General features: G+C 41.8%; 1 protein-coding gene across 1 annotated transcript in view; it reads right to left on the bottom strand.

The window, feature by feature from the left end:
* The window catches only part of DAPP1 (dual adaptor of phosphotyrosine and 3-phosphoinositides 1), a 51,342-nt gene extending 34,847 nt beyond the window's left edge, over window positions 1-16,495 (bottom strand). Inside the window, exon 1 of the mRNA XM_084884524.1 lies at window positions 16,292-16,495. Within this exon, the coding sequence (XP_084740650.1) occupies window positions 16,292-16,392 (101 nt within the window). The 5' untranslated portion in view covers window positions 16,393-16,495. The remainder of the gene's footprint in view (window positions 1-16,291) is intronic.
* Window positions 16,496-18,718: the final 2,223 nt, after the last annotated feature.

The raw sequence follows: 18,718 nt of genomic DNA on the forward strand, positions 1-18,718 counted from the left end.
CAGTGGTAGAGCGTCGGTCTGCGGACTGAAAGGTCCCAGGTTAGATTCCAGTCAAGGGCATGTACATTGGTTGCAGGCACATTCCTGGTAGGGGGTGTGCAAGAGGCAGCTGGTCGATGTTTCTCTCTCATCGACGTTTCTATCTCTCTATCTCTCTCCCTTCCTCTCTGTAAAAAAATCAATAAAATATATTAAAAAAAATAGTCATACCTCAATCCCCCTGGATGGTGAAAGCTCAGTGGTTGGAACCTCAGCTTGTACACAGGATGGTTTCGAGTTTGATTCCTGGTCAAGGGCACCTACCTGGATTGTGAGTCTGTCCCCATCTCCAGTGAGGGCACGTGCGTCAATGTCTCTCTCTCTCTCTCTCTCTCTCTCTCTCTCTCTCTCTCTCTCTCTCTCTCTCTCTCTCTCTCTCTCCCCCCCCCCCAATCCTTCCCTGCTACTCTCTTTAAAATCATTGGAAAAAATATCCTCATTCTTTGGCTGAAGACTTGAAAAAATAATAGTCATACCCTCGTTGGTCATTTGTGAGTATTGCTCACATTAACACACACAAAATGGTCAATACAGCCCTGGCAAACAGCAAAACTTAGTGCATACAGTTGTTAGCATGAAGCCATTGAGATCCACAGAGCCATAACTTGGAATGCATCCTCTATGCTGTAATTTTCTTGTTGCTTAAATGTAATTTTTATCTTTCAATTTATTTCAGACAACATAAAGCTAGGGAACAGGAACAGATGCTACTGAAAGGGACCCATGATCCAGAGCAGGGGAGAGGAAGGGGACAGAGGCAATTACACAAATAATGTCAATATCCGTAAATGAAGTGCTATCAGGGAAGTATGTATAGTGTACAAGAATTTCAAGGAAGAGCCTGATTCTGGGTGAGAGGGATCCTGCTGTCATGAGCCATGCTGGCATCCATTGTAATATCCCATGGCCTGAAATGTTAACTTTATAAGAAAAGCAAAATGTAAGACTGTCTTTGTAGGGAAGTTTCCACATGGGTCTCCAAGCTATTTTCTAAATCTGCATTTCCTACTGTGTGTTTCTTTAGCACATTTCCTCTTTGGGGCAGAGATGCCTCTATCCTGTACTAGAAATGTGTTTGCTAGCTTAAAGGAATTGCAAGGAAAAAGATTTTATAAGAAAGCCTATTGAATTGTTACCCACAAAGCAACCTCACTCATTCAACCGATTCACTGACAGGCTCAAATCTTCTCACTACAAAATGCTTTCAAAGGACAATTGGAACCTAAAACTAATATAATGCTGTTTGTCATTTATAGTTTAATTAAGAATAAAAGACAATGGGAGGAATTAAAAGTGAAGTTATGAAAATACTTCAGGTTTGGCTACAACCCAAACTCTAATCTCTACAAGATTCTAAGTTCTTAAATACATTTTGCCAATAATTAAATTTTGAATGAACTTTTCAGAATAAGATTTAGATTGAGCTGGTAGATTACATATTTGAAGCAACAGAATTTGATCAACAAAATTCTAAAACAAAGGATTTGAACATTCCTTTGGATGCTTTTCAATGAGATCTGAAGACTGTGTTTAAGCCATTTATGGAATTCTTCTGATAATTAGAGCTTGATGGCAGTTTTGCTAAGAATTTTTTATTCTAATCTTTTAAATAATAATTATTTATCATAAATATATTAAAAATAGGGAGTATAAAGCAAGAAGAATCACAGTGAACATTCCGGTGACAGCTTGTTGAGTAAATCTTGACATCTGTTGGATTTTATGGAGTCCTGGGCCTGCCAGACAGACACCTACATACACTTTCTGATGTCTATGGGGCAGTGAGGATCCTCATTCCCCAAATAGCTCTTTCATTAGTGCCTAAACTTTCTCTTTTAATGGAGTTAAACATCCTACCTCCCCCCCAAAAAAAAAAATTAGGGTGATCATATCTTCCAGGGAAGTAACTATAAATACAAATAATATTACATATCTTTTTAGAAATATGTCCATTTGTGTTTATGAAGAACTAAAAGTTGAAAATATAGTAGAATGACATTGGTAGTTTTCTCATTATCAACCTTCTCTACCTTCTCTCAAAATTTTTATTTATTAAGTTTTAAATGTGTGCAAAGCATTGTGCAAGGCATTGTACTGGATAGGTCAAAAGGACATAAATGGGAAAGCCTTAGGCTGGGTTTCAAGAAACCATTATTCAAGGCAGGAGCATAAGACAAATACTTTGCAAACTCTGTACTAGAGAGTGAAGCACCCACAAGGTTTCAGGAAGAATAACGAAGACCATTCCCTAAGTGAGCCAACACCGAAGTGGCCTTGAAGGACACAACATTATTTTCTAATTGTGTGAAATTTCCTTCTGATTCTAAAACATATGTAGTAAAAATTAAAGTAGATCCACATACAGAATTGCACCCCCACTGAGAAACACTGAAGTTGTGTACAGAAGAGAGAGTGAAACTTTTCCACACAAGAGGAATGATGTGTTTTAAATAAACAGCGTCAGTACTAATCTCAGAAATGAAAATTAAAACAGCCATGTGCCATTTCTTTATCCACTAGAGTGGCTGAAATGGAGGAGTTTGACAGTGTTAACTGTTAGGGGATTTGGGACGATGATAGATTGTACGATTGGGAGAGGTGTCAGTTGGAGGGGAAGTCAGCACACCTAGTGTGACTGATCAGCAATTCCACTGCTCTGGTCTGCCCAGGGGAACCCTCACCCAGCCTCAGAAGGAAAGATGAACAGAAGGTTTTGTTGTGGATGTGTCTATGAGAGAAAAAGTTGGAGCTGTCGTAAATATCCAGTAACAGTGAGATGACAAAGTTGAGTGGTCATAGGATGAGATTATGTAAAAAGATAACCCAAAGTGTTAACAAGAAAAGGTGTGAGAGCATTTTTGATTGTCAAATGATGAGGGCGGGGAATTGGGTGCTACCAGCGCTTGGTGAGGGGGATGCCAGGAATGCTTAACATCTTGCAAAGAATGTTGCAGCCCTGAACAAAGGAAAATTGTCTTGCTCAGAATGACCACTGCACACCCACTGAGAAATACTAAGGGTGTTGTGTACACAAACCCAAATCAAAAGCTGATGCAGTCGGCCTGCGGACTGAGGGGTCCCGGGGTTTGATTCCAGTCAAGGGCATGTACCTTGGTTGTGGGCACATCCCTAGTGGTGGGTGTGCAGGAAGCAGCTGATCAATGTTTCTCTCTCATCCATGTTTTTAGCTCTCTATCCCTCTCCCTTCCTCTCTGTACAAAATCAATAAAATACATTTTTAAAAAGTTGATAGATCCCAAAACACACTATTCAATTAGAAAAATTAGTGGCAGTCTCGGAATGATATAATTTATTTGTATAAAATCACCCCTTTTCTCTCCAAACTATATACATATGCAAACACATAAAATAAAAGTATATACCCAACTCATAAGTATGTTTTCCTCAATGGAAGGAACCAAAACTAAGAGTATTGTTAAAGAAAGAAGACTTTAACTTGATCAACTTTTCCTAATTTAGTTTATTCTAATGAAAAAAAAATAAAATGGCCCTGGCAGGGTAGTTCAGTAGGTTAGAATGTTGTTCCCACATGCCAACGTCATGGATTTGATCCCTAGTCAGGGTACATACAAGTATCAACCACTGAATGCATAAATAAGTAGAACAACAGGTCAATGTGTTACTTCTGTCTCTCAAATCAATAAAAAAAATATATTAATATCTTTATTGGGTAACTAAAATTTGAAAATAAGAGACTCAATTTCTTCCTTAATTCAGCCTCCAGAAATAATGTTAACAATTTGTTTTATTTTAAAATTTATTCAACTACTGTTTATTAAATGTTGGAATGGACCCAGCACTTGGATGGAGGGTGGGATGGGGGTGGAGGGGGATGAGCAGAGTGAAGGCCTAGAAGAGAGAGCATGCCAGGTGCGCACAGGATCAGAGCACTGCAGGTGGTGTGAGGGATGCAGAGCAACCGGGAGGAGGCCGATGCTCCTTGGCACTGGATACCTAACGACTTAGCTGCTAATATATGGTCTTTATTTCTAGAGCTTTTTATGGCTTAATATGCACACCCAACAGCTCATTACATAGAATCCTAACTGCATGGACTTAAATTTCTTGTAATTGGAACTGTGTTTAAAATTTTTTTGTTTGTTTATTTTCAGGAATAAGAGTCAGATTTAAAATTTTAATGATTTTTAGAGAGAGGAAGAGAGAGAGAGACACACACACATCAATTGGTTGCCTCCCACATCCATCCTGATCACAGATGGAACCTGCAATCTGAGTGTGGGCCCAGGAATTGAACCCTCCATCTTTTGTTTATAGGAGATTCCAATCAATTGAGCCACTCTGGCCAGGGTGAGTCAGATCTTGAGGGACTTAAAGCTTGTAAAATCTGGAAGTTTCATTAAGATATTTAATAGAAAATCATAAGAAAATAATTATTTAGAATGAGAAGTCACACAAAAATACATATAAAAAAAAGCTGATGACTATCACAAACATCACAAATATGAGGAAAATAGATTATTTTTATTGATTTTTTAAAACACATCACTATGCTTTTCCTCTCTATTTTTGGCTGTATTAGCTTTTATTATTTCTTCATATAATAATATCTTTAATATAATTTTCTAGACAAAAACTAGAAGAGTAATTCAGTGTCCCACTAAGTATAATTTTTAAAATTATTGATAGTGTAGAAAAGTTATGTCAGCTTTAAATGTAATGAAGTTTTTAAGATTGTTGGCAAATTTGGGGACCTCTGTCAAATTTCTCTTAAAGATAAGCCCAAAGATTCCAGGGCATTTAAAATGCTCATGTGCAGGAACTAATATTAAATACTCCTGCGGTGACAGCATTTATTAACTATATTGCCAGGGTCTACCCTGGGAGGGGCCTGGAGGCTGAAAATTTATGGTCTTCACAGTAAACTCATCTCTGGTGATTATAAAAGTCATATAAGATTTTTATTTTTTAATTAAACAATAAAAATATTTAGCTCATTTTAAAAAATCACATATAATATCCCATTGCAGCCAAATTATAACTTGGTTTATAATTCTTTTAATTTTTATACAGGGTGTGAATAAAATCTAAACCCTAACATGACTCTCCCGTCTTTGCTTACATACTGATAATGATGGGGAACTCACTGTTTTATAGGTAAGCTCATTCTATGCTTCCATATTTGATGCCAGGAAACTCTTGCCTACATTGAATTGCTCGTTTCCTGATTTCAATGAATGGTCCAAGAGCTATTTTTTGGGTTTTAGACTTAAAATTAAAAAAATAAATAATAAATAAATAAATAAATAAATAGGCAAATAGTTAAAAAGCATTTAGAATGTATTCTCTTCCTTTTCCATCATCTTCAGCTTCTCCTTTTATGACAGTCTTTCCGTCCCCTTAGTACCCAGAAACCTTATCTCCTTTGACTACTTTGCAAATTCTTATAATCAGCTTAAAGCCGAGGTCTGACGCTAAAACAAAGCCGCACAGGTCTCCCTTATTCTAGCTGCTGGTACACTTGAAGGAAACCCCAGATTGCGCTACTTTCTTGACAATTGCATCATACTGCTGATTCACACTAAGCATACTGTTGATAACATCTCACAAGTAAGTCATTTTCCTCTGCTACTCCATCAGCACCTCCTAACCCCCTGCATTTTAATGCTGACGTCCTTAGAATGAAGGGCAAGAAGACACCTTTTTACGACTGGGAAATGCTAAGTGAAAAGGAATGCTAATGAGCCACTAACTTAAACCCTGAACATCTATGCCGTGTCAGTGAGAATTTTGGGGAGAAGAGAAGATGCCTTTGTCTCCAGCCTTACTAGCATGTGACCGCACTCAAGTAGAAACCTCAGCTTTCTCTCATCTGTCAAGGTGACTAAAATAATGCCTCATAAGAAGACCCTCTTTGTTTTCATAGGTTGGAACAGTCTTCTTTTAAACATCCTATCTAATAAAATAGTAATATGCAAATTGACCATCACTCCAACACACAAGATGGCTGCCCCTATGTGGTCAAAGATCCTGTCCCCATGTGGACACAAGATGGCCACCACAAGATGGCCAGCAGGGGAGGGCAGTTGGGAGGGACCAGTCCTGCAAGGGACGGCAGTTGGGGATGATCAAGCCTGCAGGGGAGGGCAGTTAGAGGTTATCAGGCTGGCAGAGGAGGGAAGTTGAAGGTGCCCAGGCCTGCAGGGAAGGGCAATTGGGGGGGACACAGGCCTTCAGGGGAGGGCAGTTAGGGATGACCAAGCTGACAGAGGAGGGCAGTTAGGGGCAAACAGGCTGACAGGGGAGCAGTTAGACATTAATCAGGCTTGCAGGGGAGGGGTTAGAGGGTGATCAGGCTGGCAGGCAGAAGCAGTTAGGGGCAATCAGGAAGGCAGGCAGGGGAGCAGTTGGAAGCCAGCAGTCCTGGATTGTGAGAAGGTCTAAACGGGCAGTCAGATATCCCTCAACGGGTCCCAGATTTGAGAGGGTTCAGGCTGGGTGAGGGACAACTCCCCCTTCCTGTGCACAAATTTCATGCACCGGGCCTCTAGTGTTATATGATTCTTTAACTTTTGCAAGAGAAAATAAGATATAAGAATTGCTAATTATACAACATATTCTGACTATACTAGATGCTGGGAATAGTTTGGAATAAGGTTCATTTTCCTAACACTTAAAACATTTTTTTTCCTTTCATTTTCCCTGAGGGGGGGAGGGAGGGCGAGGATTTATAACACAACATTCAAAGAAATGTTATTTTCTACCCTCCACCCCCACCCCATGGCCCATTACTGTATCTCAAAGCTGATAGAGGCAACAGAGCAGAGACTCATAAGCTTCAAAGGAATATTTGTACTGGGTTTTTGAGATGATCAAAACCAGCAGTTGACCCTGAAGGAAATGGTGGTATTATCCCTTCCACGATACAGTAACAAATTAGGAAACACCCACCCACTAAAGAATTTTCATAGCTGCCTCTCAGTGAGGTACAGGAAATAAGCTCAACCACAGAGTAAAAAGGACAAGCTTGATCCAGAAAACTGGATCCCAAATTCAGCCTCTTCTCTCTTTCCAATGCCCCTTCCTTCTAGAACCTTCTGGAAAGTCACCCCAGCATAGTGGAACCATCATAGATTCTTTTTTTTTCTTTTTTTAATATATTTTATTGATTTTCCACAGAGAGGAAGGAAGAGGGATAGAGAGTTAGAAACATCAATGAAAGAGAAACATCAATCAGCTGCCTCCTGCACACTCTCATTGGGAATGTGCCAGAAACCAAGGTACATGCCCTTGACCGGAATCAAACCTGGGACCTTTCAGTCCACAGTCTGATGCTCTATCCACTGAGCCAAACTGGCCAGGACCCATCATAGATTCTTATCCCAGTGTGTTTTACTGTCTTAATTTGCTGATAGAAGCTTATATTGAATTTTGCATTGTCCTTTAAAGGGGAGGATTTTAAACTTTTTTAATTGGCCTGTGATACAAATACATTTGAATTTCTCTCTCTCTCTCCATATGTATAAACACACATACAGATATACATTATAAGCACACACAAAAAGCCAAAGATATTATAGGAAACAATACTATTCTAGATGCTAGTCACTGTACTTTCCTCTTGCATTTCTTTTAACAAATACTGACTGTGGCCCACTAAACTGATGTTAAGACACTAATAGGCTGCACCCGGTGTTTGGAAACAATGGGAAGTCTTGCTACTCTGCCCTGAGGTCTTGTTAGAAACTCACATTCTCAAGGCCCCTACATCTCCTGAGGTATAACCTGTATTTTTCACAGCCTCATGTGATGGATATGCAGTGTAGACTTTGAAAATCACACAGGTAAAAGGGCTCTTGGTTCTAAACACTTTAATTCATTTCAATAACTTTGATGGTTTGACTTCACAGTGTGTGGCATCCAAGGAGGAGGACAAAGAGGACAAAGCAAAGTGGCTTTACAGTGGCAATGGGGAGGAAAAGAGAAGGATTTGCAGGCCCAAATAGCTGCAGTCTTAGTGAAATGGACAGTAAATGTTGCAGAAGGGTACCTCACAGGAGGCTAGGGGGATCAGGAAAAGCTTCCTGGAAGAGGAAGATCATGAGCTGGAGCTAGTTGAAACAGAGGGCCTACATGCAAGGGTTGTGCAAAATGAAGCTAGAAAAATGGTGGGCACAGAAAGTGATCTTTCACATTAAAACATGAGCCACATACCCACTTAAATTATATACTTAGTCATGAGAAAATTCCCTAGTAACCCTTGTCCACAGATTATTCGTATGTTTAATGACATATTTTCCTCCTTCCAGGCAGAGAGAAGTAATAGAGAACCTAGATTCTGTCCCATTAGAAATGTAATGAGACATACAATTTGAAATGTAAGGACATACATTTCAAACCAAATCAATGGGTTCAACCCTATTGTGTGAAAGCAGCTAAAATGTCCTGGAATTTAACAATGAAAGCATTCTTTTCTAGAGAATTTCCTCCTTTTCTCCACTTTCAAAATTATTTTCACTTTTCAATGACCCTGACACACTTTCTCAACTCTCTACACCAAAGTTAACAAACTCATAGCAGATGATGCCACTCCCCTTTTCTAAGGCCACAGATAAAGCTCCCCGATCTGTCTTCTTTCTTGCTAAGCCTGTACTTGGCCTCAGAATCCTTCTGAACAAAGTGAAGATTGTTCTCAACTACTAGGTAATCCCACTCTAAGCAATCCCAATGTGAGTCAGTCTTTCCTTCAACCTTGAGTTACTCCATGGAATTGTTTAGTTGCTGATTTCCTTCATGTTCATTTGTTTATTGAGTTGGTACTAACTTCTCTGATATTATAAAAAATAAAGCATTTGGCCCTCTCTGCCATCAGAAATCATGGTTTAGGATAAGGAAATGTCTTATTTGGTTCAAGAGCTATCCATGCGGCATGAATAGCTCTTACTATGTCAGAAAAGTCGGTGTGGTCCATAGATGGACATTAGCTGCCATAATCACAAATGTGGGCTTATCTTTCCATTGATCACAGAGGTGGGCCCTGTCCAAGTACAGAGAACCAAGCAAAGGCTTGGCCTAGGAGTTGGAAAGTTCTAATGAGGCCTCAGATAGGCATAGGGTAATTACAGGAGAGGCTGAAAGAAGGACTTGCCACAGTCTTTCCAGTAAGGAGGTTTCTGTGATGAAACCAGCGTGTCTGTGGTTTTCCATGTTGCCATTTTAAACCTGCATGTGCTAATAGCAGAGCGAAATGGTGAGGCCAGCTGCCCCAGCTTTGAGAAGCATACCTGACCTGGTGTCAGAGGCAGAAGTATGTGAGTACCTGGTCAAACAATGAGGTAAAGGCGGGCCCACATTATGTGTTGTTGTTTTGTTTTGGCTCACCTAAAGAGAAACAGGATTCAAAGGAAGGAGAGAATTCTGTGGGAGTTGGAGACCCAGATAAACCTGTTCTTGAAGGAGTCTGAGGAATGAGGCAAGAAGTTCTGAAAGATGGAAAACACAGAGGTAGAGAGAAAGACAAAGACTTGAAGATTTAGAGACACAGAGTGGCACAAAGACCCAAAGACACACAAGTTAAGAGCTATAGAGATAGAAAGATAGAGACCAAAACTCGGGGACAGAGAAAGGCACACCAGCTCACATAAATAGTGGGAAGCATACAGGTCAGTGATTTAGGAACACAAATATGACCCAAACAGTATTCAAGAGACAAAGGCAGCAGCCAAAGAGGAGGAGGATGTAGACACATAAAGAGTCCAATGCAGAGGTGGATCAACACCCAGGGTTGTCAGAGCCTGGGAGAACGGAGGGGGTGGTGGCAAATGGCATCTCACTCTAGCAGAGGCCCATGTGTCCAGTCCCCAGGTTGGCCTGCACTGTGCAGGCAGGGCTGCAAGACCAAGAGACCAGGAAATGTTTGTTTGATTTGGAATGGGACCCAAAGCTCCATGACTGATGAGAAAAAATACCTGTGGATAAGAACTTGAGGAGGACTAGCAGGGCTGCACAGAAATCCAAACAAAACTAGCATCTCTCAGGAGGCCTCATGTCTGAGTAGAATCAAGCTTGACGCTGCATTTACTCTGGGCACTCTTGCAGCCTGTACCTCATCAAAGGCTGCTTCAGGGCCATTGTTTTGGGGTGGCATTGCCATTGACAAATTTGGGCTGATACAGGAGTCAGAGTAGGCCACTTGTGGGAAGCTATGACTCAAGGAAAGAGCCCCAAACTTTGAGGGATGCAGAGAGATTCCAGATTCCTTGTTTTATTAGTTATGTCCCCCCTAGTTCATTGTTTTATGACTTCCACGGACAAAAAAATCCTATCAGTTCCAAGGGCATTGTGTCCAGGTCCCATGATCCCCTTCCTCCCTGCTATCCTCCCTGTCATCGCCCTCCACCCACTCTAACTTGCATTCTCTAACTGTACAGACCTGTGCATTCCCTGCTCTCTGTACTATAAACTCTGTGAGGGAGAGCCATTTTTTTCTTTCTTCATTTCAGAATCCCTCACCTGCACTGCCTATGTCATCAACAACAGATGGCTCTATGAACGAATGGGAAAGTGAATACATGAAGCAAAGTGACCCCACTCACCATGGGGCACCTGTGTGAACAGATGTCCACATGTAAGGCGAAGGAAGTCACCACCACCCATAGAGGAACAGAAAACACAACTGAAGAGGAAATGTGCTGGAGTCAAAGAGAGCAAACTGCACACTAGTTACATATTCTCCTACCACCACGAGAGACTCACCTTCCGTTTTCAGACTCCAAGATTACAGAATTGTGCACAGAAGAGGAACAGGCATTATTGTTTTACTTGCTATCTCAGAACTGTAATACGATTCCTTTAAAGCTTTGACTTCTCTTCTTAGACTTATCAGTTTGTTTAGTGCCCCCACCCTCCATGAAACCTACACAAACTTCAATAAAGTTTTTATTAATTAGAATATTAACCTGGTTTTATCTTGTGCATGTATTACATGGATACTGTGAAAGAAGAATGAATGCCTTTTAGTAATACAATTTGTTGGTTGTAGCGATCACAGAACTTTTGTATTTCTTTCAGCTCATGCTAGCACTAATCTATCATGTTAACATCATAAGAAAGTAGTTTGATAGAAATTAGTTAGTTTCATCAGTGGACAGGTGCATGGACTCTGGGGCAAAAATGAATTGGAAGCTTTTGAGCATGCAAACTTGGGCATGTGATCAAAGCTATGTCCTTCACTTTCCTCATTTGTAAATAGGAATGACATGTTTAATAGTATCTACCTACAGTGGCGTGTGACTTCAGTGTTACATGCCAAGGGCTTAAAATAGTGCCTGGCATATAGTGAGCACCCAGTGATTATTAATTGCCGTGATTAGAACATATACCTTCTAGGATCAGTGGAAAGAGCATCAGTTTTGGGGTACTCTCCTAGGTATATCACTCAGCTGCATCACTATGAGGTCGGTGACCTGGACGGTTCACTGAACTAAACTGAAGTCAGCCTCTGCGTCTATGAAATGGGTATAATTATACACGTTGAAAGTGTTATTGTGAAGGCTAAATGACATTGTGGATGGGAATGGCATGGAGTAGGAGGTTAGTGAAGAATGACTATTGCAACAAGAGAGAATCCTAGCTCAGATTCAGGACCCAGATTCACTGGATGTCAGGCAGCTGATTTCTCTGCTAACGAGTCTCTGCATGTAGAGTTGGCATACCAATACCTATTAAAGACCAGCGCTACTGTGTGCTAAAAGTCTGTTTCATAATAAGAACTCCTTGGGGTTATTATCAGTTATTTCTTGGGTGAGATAACCACCGCCTGAGGGCCAGCTCCTGCCAGAGCACATATTTTTGTGTGGACTGAAAGCCATTATCTTGTTTTTAAGTGGTGGGTGTGGGAAAGGAGAAAACATATTTTGTGACTCATAAAATTATATAAAATTCAAATTTCAGTGTCCAACAACAACATTTTGCTTGAGCACCATCATGGTCATTGTTCCTGTTGTCTCTGGCTGTTCTCCCACCACAATGGCAGATGCGAAACGTTTTGGCGGAGATCACAAGCCTGCAAAGTCTAAAATATTTATGACCTGGCTCTTTACAAAAATCGCTCGCTGATCCCTGATCTGTTCTAACCTTCTCTTTCATGCGAAGGTTACGGGGTAGAGAAATGAGAGACATTTCAATTTGTTTACTTAAATATCCAGAGCTCAGAGTCTAGCTTCTTGACACAGGCCAACACAGCCACTTTCTTATAAAAAAAAAAGTATCTGGAAAAGTATGGAGAAAAGAGGATAGTTACTGTATTTCTCAAATACAATACAAAGAGTGATTGTATTTGTCAGACATATTAAGATATGTCGGACAAAATAATCTGAATATGTAATTTAAAAATATCCTAAATTATTTGCATTTCTCAGTATCCCTTTTGTGTCTGTAGTGACCCCTTTATAAACTATACAACTATATTATTTCTCCAGTATCTCAAACTTTGTTATAGTCAGAGACTTTCTGGAATGTTAAGTTATTCCCTGACGAACAGTTCCACACTGGCTTGTTATTTAGGTGCTGTCTCTGCTATTCATCACTTGTCATTTCCCCATTGCTTCATTTTTGAAAGCAGCATACAGTACAGCCTGACTGTGCCCAGCTCAACTCTTCCTTCTCCTGGGCCATTCTCCACCTCTTTACCCCTTACTGCTACGCACCCTCCCCCAACCCCATCTGCCAAGGTGTCAGTGAAGCTGAGCAACAACTGCAGATAGATTTATTTATTTATCTATTTATTTATTTATTTATTGCTGCTGGACACATTGATACCTTTAAGATGAAAGGAAATAAATGTTTTTCATTTATGGATTTCTATAAATGAGACACAGAAATCTATCGAGTTACCTAAGTACTCTAGAAGGAATAAGACTGTACTCTGAGCAGGTCATGTGTGTCCTAGACAGGCAGGTGAGGGATTGGCTGCAGGCCAGGGTTTAATTTGCAGAGGTTACATATTCTATAGTCTGAAGAAAACTAGGGACCAAAAGACAAAGACATCTGCTATCTCTTTGATTTAATTATCACTGGAGGAAATATATTTGACCAGTTATCTGTCTGTAGCTATCAAAAATAGGAATGTAAAAATCTACCTATCTAATCAAACAACCTATTAAAATTAAGTCATTAAAATTATCTATTTTTACCTTTCAAGTACATTAAATCATTTTTGTTTTTATGGAGCTTTAAAAAAAATCTAAATTAACCAGAAATTTTGGTATAGGGATAGGTCATACCTAACCAGTGACTCAATGGTTGAGGAACAAAGCTTCATTTATATTCAGAATTCTGCTGAAGGCAATGAGTTATTTTCAAGTTTTCTCAAATGTTATTATCTAGAAAAGACGTATCAGTGATGTCCTTGAGGGGCAAGTACTAGCTCAAGTCAAATAGTAAATTTTCAGCAATTTTGCAAGCTGGTTGTTAAATCCTTGGTGGGTTGACATGGTTCGAAGTAGGAGTATTTATATCAGGGAAATAGGCAGACTCTGGAAATCAGTACTACTCCTTGTCTATGTGGTTTTTCAGCACACTATTGAGTACATTTAAATCAACCATGCTCCTCAGAGTTCTCATCAGGGAGATGAAACTGTTCTAAAACTGATTTATAGTGATGGTTGTATTCTCTCTAAAATCACTAAAAATTATTGAGATGTATACACTTGAAATGAGAGTGTTTAAAGTCTCTAAAATATGCCTCACTAAAATTGTTCAACAAAATGCTACCAATCAACAAACAAAATGTCAACATGTATAGATGGCTACAAGATCCAGTTACATACCCAATAAATGAAAAATAGCCAAAACCGGTTTGGCTCAGTGGACAGAGCGTTGGTCTGCGGACTGAAAGGTCCCGGGTTCGATTCCAGTCAAGGGCATGTACCTTGGTTGTGGGCACATCCCCAGTGGGGGGCGTGCAGGAGGCAGCTGATTGATGTTTCTCTCTCATCGATGTTTCTGACTCTCTATCCTTCTCACTTCCTCTCTGTAAAAAATCAATAAAATATATTTTTTTTTAAAAAAAGAAAAGAAAAATAAAGCCACATTTACTCAGCACTTCTGATGGGTTTATGTTCTGTGCAGTGATTCCCAACTTTGTCTCACTCTGGAATCACTTGCAAAGTTTAATAAGAAAATGTTAACTCCCAAGATGTTGATGTCTTTTGTTTGGTCTGTGGCCTGAGCAGAAATTTTAAAAACTTAGGTGATTCCAGTGTGTGGCCAAGGTTGAGAACCACAGCTATAGAGCAATTTCCCCAGATAAGTGTAGCTTGCCTGTTGTTACATAAACCACCCTCAAATGCTTAATAAGTTCCCAGGTGTTCTGAAATAGAACGGTCTGGACATAAATGCCTATTTGGGGGTTGAGAAACAAGGTTGCATTGAACGTGTACTCTTTGCACAAGGAGGGAAGATACAGATCTGTTTCCTTGTGGGTTTCCTATGTAGTTGCTGCCTGCCACAGGCATTATGGTGAGGAGAAGGGACATCATCTAGCTCACCTTGTCATCTAAATGAGTGCCAATGAACTCAAACACAGAGTCTAAACTCAGGGATTATTGAATTAAAGGACCAGAGTTGAATATCTCCTTTGGGTCTCTTCTCTTTGGGAATACTGATCATGGGCTGGGATTATAGATAAGGAAGCATGCACTAAAAAATTATCCTATATAATAAAAGCCTAATATGCAAATTGACCAAGTGGCAGAACCACCTGTTGTGCATTGACCACCAGAGGGCAAACGTTCATCGCAGGAGCTGCCCGCAACCTGCAGGCTCGGGCTGGCCAAGGAGGGTGCCAGCAGAAGACCCTGATCTCCCCACTGATCACCCCACAGATCGGCCCTGATCGCCAGCCAAGCCTAGGGACTCTACCCATGCAGGAATTTCATGCACCAGGCTTCCAGTAGTTTAATAATTTAATAAGGCTACAAGTGAGAGCCCAAGCATCCACCTTTAGTGTCTGCACTTATGACACCCATTATGTATGCTCAGGGGCATTTTACCTTTTCTCTTTGGGGGAAATCTAGAAGGCTGGTGATGTCTTGGAACTCTGAATTTTCAAGGACGAGTTTACTCTATGGAAAATTTTAACTATTATACCTGATTTACCTTCTGAAGTTAGAGTTCAATTCTGAGACCTCAAATTTAAAATCTATGGACAGGACCTACTGAGAACTTTTACAACCATGCAGCACCAAAGACACAATCTCTGCTTTCTTAATGCAGATAGATTTGACTCCTGTTTCAGTGTTAAGAACATTGACTTTGGAAAGTTGGAATCCCCGCTTCGCCAGTTAGTTGATGTGTGATAAAGGCAAGTTATTCAACCCTTTGTGCTCATTTTCTTCCTTTGTAAGATGGAGATGATAACAGTTCCTATGTCATTGGCCTGCTGTGAAGATTTGAGCTGCTTGTTCAGACATAAGGTGCAGGTCATGCCTCTTAAGAAGCACATGTGTCGAAATCAGCCTCATCAGGTTCTTCCTGGTACTTTAGGATCAAGGTTCAGAGTCTCTAGGAAATCACCTCCCTATTCCTCTCTGGTGTAATGTTTGTTTCTCTAATTAAATATCCTGATGAGTTGTCTCTTAAAGACAGAACTATTACAACTCCACCCATTTTTGGAACTCACTACCCTGCTTGAGGCAGAAATTGTATCCTCTTTCTGAGTTGCTAGTACATAAACGGCTCACGGTTGCCCCTGCAGTATGCACACAGATAAGAGCTCACAAATGCAGTGTCAGGAGAAAGAAAGGGGCATGCGGACATCGCCGTAGACACTTCCTTCTTTCTCTTGAAAAAGTCCCTCTCCCGTTACAGTAGGAGTGTGGGCTTTCTGTTTATCTTACCCGCAACAGCTTAGAGTTCAACAAGTTTAACAGCACGTTTATTTATAAACCAGATCGATAATCAAGGAAGCCAAGCAACATCAACTCACACATCCCAGCTCTAGCCCCGCTCTCCAGGAATGCCCAGTATTTAACTTTTGTCTCCGTTTCTGCATCCACCTGCTTTCACATCAGGGGAAAATAATATGTGTTTTTACCGTGCCATCAGCCCCAAGCAGGAAGACACCTAACAGACACACGAGTGAAGTGGAGGGGACAGAAGAGTGGGTGGCAGAGTGCTAGAGACCATCATTCCTCCAAGGGAGTCTTAGGGTGGGAGCAGAGGGTCAATGCTCACCCAAGAAGTGCTTTGAAAAGCGGATCTGCTCTCTTACCCCAAGTCCTGCAGCAGCTCAGCCTCTCCATCGGGTGTGCTCCACAGATCGGAAGGATCCTGGGCGCTCATCTTTCCTTCTAGACGCTCTGCTCTGCCCATTCACGCTCCTCACGTCCAGCGCCTGGCAGGTGCTATGAGGGAAGAGGCTGAGAAAGGAGCTCTGCTGCTCCTCACACTCTCCTCCTCTTTGAGAGAAGCCAGCTGTGAGTCTCCTCCACCAGCAAGGAAGTGAAACTTGCTTACTCCTCCCACCGACACTCACCACCCCAGGCACTCGCGGGAGTGTTCTATCAGTCAGGAAGCATGCAAACCTAGCTCCTACCTCCGAGGGCACCCACACTGATCACGCCACCTGTAGTTTCTGTCAAAGGAAATAAACATGACAGCACTCCGACCAGGGCTGCAACACTTCATTCAAACGCCTCTCCTGAAGCCAGACCATGGTTTTTAGCCCCCAGTGCTGTCAGCCTCGGGCTGGCAGAGGGCGGTGCACGCACTCAAACACCCCACCTTCTGCCTCACCCATGAACACCCAGGAAGCCTCTATTTCGGGAAGGTCATTAGCGCGGGTACACAAATCAGAGTCAAATCTCTGACTTCCATCCTGAAGCCTGGTTGTTCGCACGTTATCTATTAATATATTGCTGCCTCAGTTATCCAAGTTTCCAACCTACGCTTGACTTTTAGGTAGGCATGATTCAGAGACATGTATTGTTTTCTCCGTGGGAGAAAGATAAGGGGAGAAGAAGGTACGCAGGAAAAGGAGGATGGGGTCAGCCTGCTGCCAACTACTGGGGCATGTTAGAACCACCCCCCCGCCCCCAAATTCTTCCCCCACCCCCACCCCGCCACTTCCGTCACGGGGCGTACAGCTGGTGTTGCTTGTGTGGTTTTGTGTCCAGACTCATGGGTAGAACATTCCATCTGCCTAAGGAAACTGTAGGAACTCTGAATCCTGGAGAGCTGGACAAAGTGTGTGCTTCCTGCCTTCTCTGTGTATGTGCTGCAGGAGAGAACGTGTTTCTGGTCTCAATCTCTCTCTCTCTCTCTCTCTCTCTCTCTCTCTCTCTCTCTCTCTCTCTCTGTCTAGTCACGCCCTGACTCACTCAGGGTTCACCAGAGGGCTCTATAACTTGCTTCTCATCAGCGAGAAGCTGTCTGAGGACCAGCACCATTGGCAGCTTATCGGAATGCAGAATTTCGGATCCATCCCAGCCCTTCTGAACATGCATTTGCATTGGCACCAGATGCCCAAAGCGACTCCCTGCACATTCACGTGCTAGGAGACCGCTCTGTAGAATACAAAGGCCGCAGAGCCTTCTAAAGGGGAGGCTGATTGGGGCCTGTGTTACAGGATCCCAGGGCAGGGGGAATAAGGAAACTGAGGTAGGAAAGTTAATGCCAGACAGTGTGGGCAATTTGCAGCCAGCTTGTAACTAACCAGCCATTATTCCCCCCAGCCAGGGACACTTGAGAGCAAATGGTAAAACACTTCCCCAAGACGAGAATGCAGAGAGGGACAGGGAGAGGGGAAAAAGGACAGTTTTACTCCCTAAGCAGAGAAGCCAGCAGTTTCGAGGCTTGGCAAGATAAAGTTGCCAGTTGCTTCTCAAGAATTCTGGGAAGGCTACGACAAAGTAAAAAAAAGAAAAAAGTGACCTTGAGGATTCATCTGTACCTAAATATTCAGCAAAGGAATCTTGAAATCTATAGCCAAGAGGGTAAATAAAGCTTCGGGCCCCACCCAGCTCTCTTCAGAGTAGCTGAGAGTCTGCACTTCACAAGCCAGATGTATACGCTTCTTTGCTTTGCTTTTCAATAAGGTATATGCTTTAATAAGTTGTCTTTTCACAAAGCAGTCAAGGTCTCTCGTATGAATTCCTTTCTATGAGAAGACAAGGATGGAGGCTGGGGACAGCCCTCTCCCACGGACTCGGGTGCTGTCTGGCAACTCTTCTCTGCCGTTGTGAGAGGTGCCTCTAACAGCTATCCTTCTGGGTGTCTGACATTTGTGAGGCCCAGGATTCCTCTGATTGCCAGAAATTCCTGGGTGTCTGGAGACAGCCTGGGGGGGGGGGGGGGGGGATGAGGCTCTGATAACACACGCTGATTGTACACGAGCGTTTAAAATTTTTTCAGCTACTGTTTGTTCAGAGAGGAGTGTAGGATCCTTGTGTAGCAGCGGCCAGTCCTGGCCAGGGAGGTTGCGCCTGCAGCAGAGACAGCGGACCAGCCGGCAGCAGATTTCCTGTACTATTTCCACAGCCCTTTGTTTCGTGTTTTAGTATCGATTTTGTTCCTGTTTTAGCAAATTCTGTGTTTTTCTTTTTTTAGCCTTCTCTTCTTCTTTTCAGAAAAGTAGCAGAGTTTACACAGCTGAGCCTCCTTTATTCAGTCTTCCTGCCACTCTCCCTTTCTCCTTTTG

The sequence above is a fragment of the Pipistrellus hanaki genome, assembly GCF_964339955.1.
Source record: "Pipistrellus hanaki genome assembly, chromosome: 1".
NCBI lineage: Eukaryota > Metazoa > Chordata > Mammalia > Chiroptera > Vespertilionidae > Pipistrellus > Pipistrellus hanaki.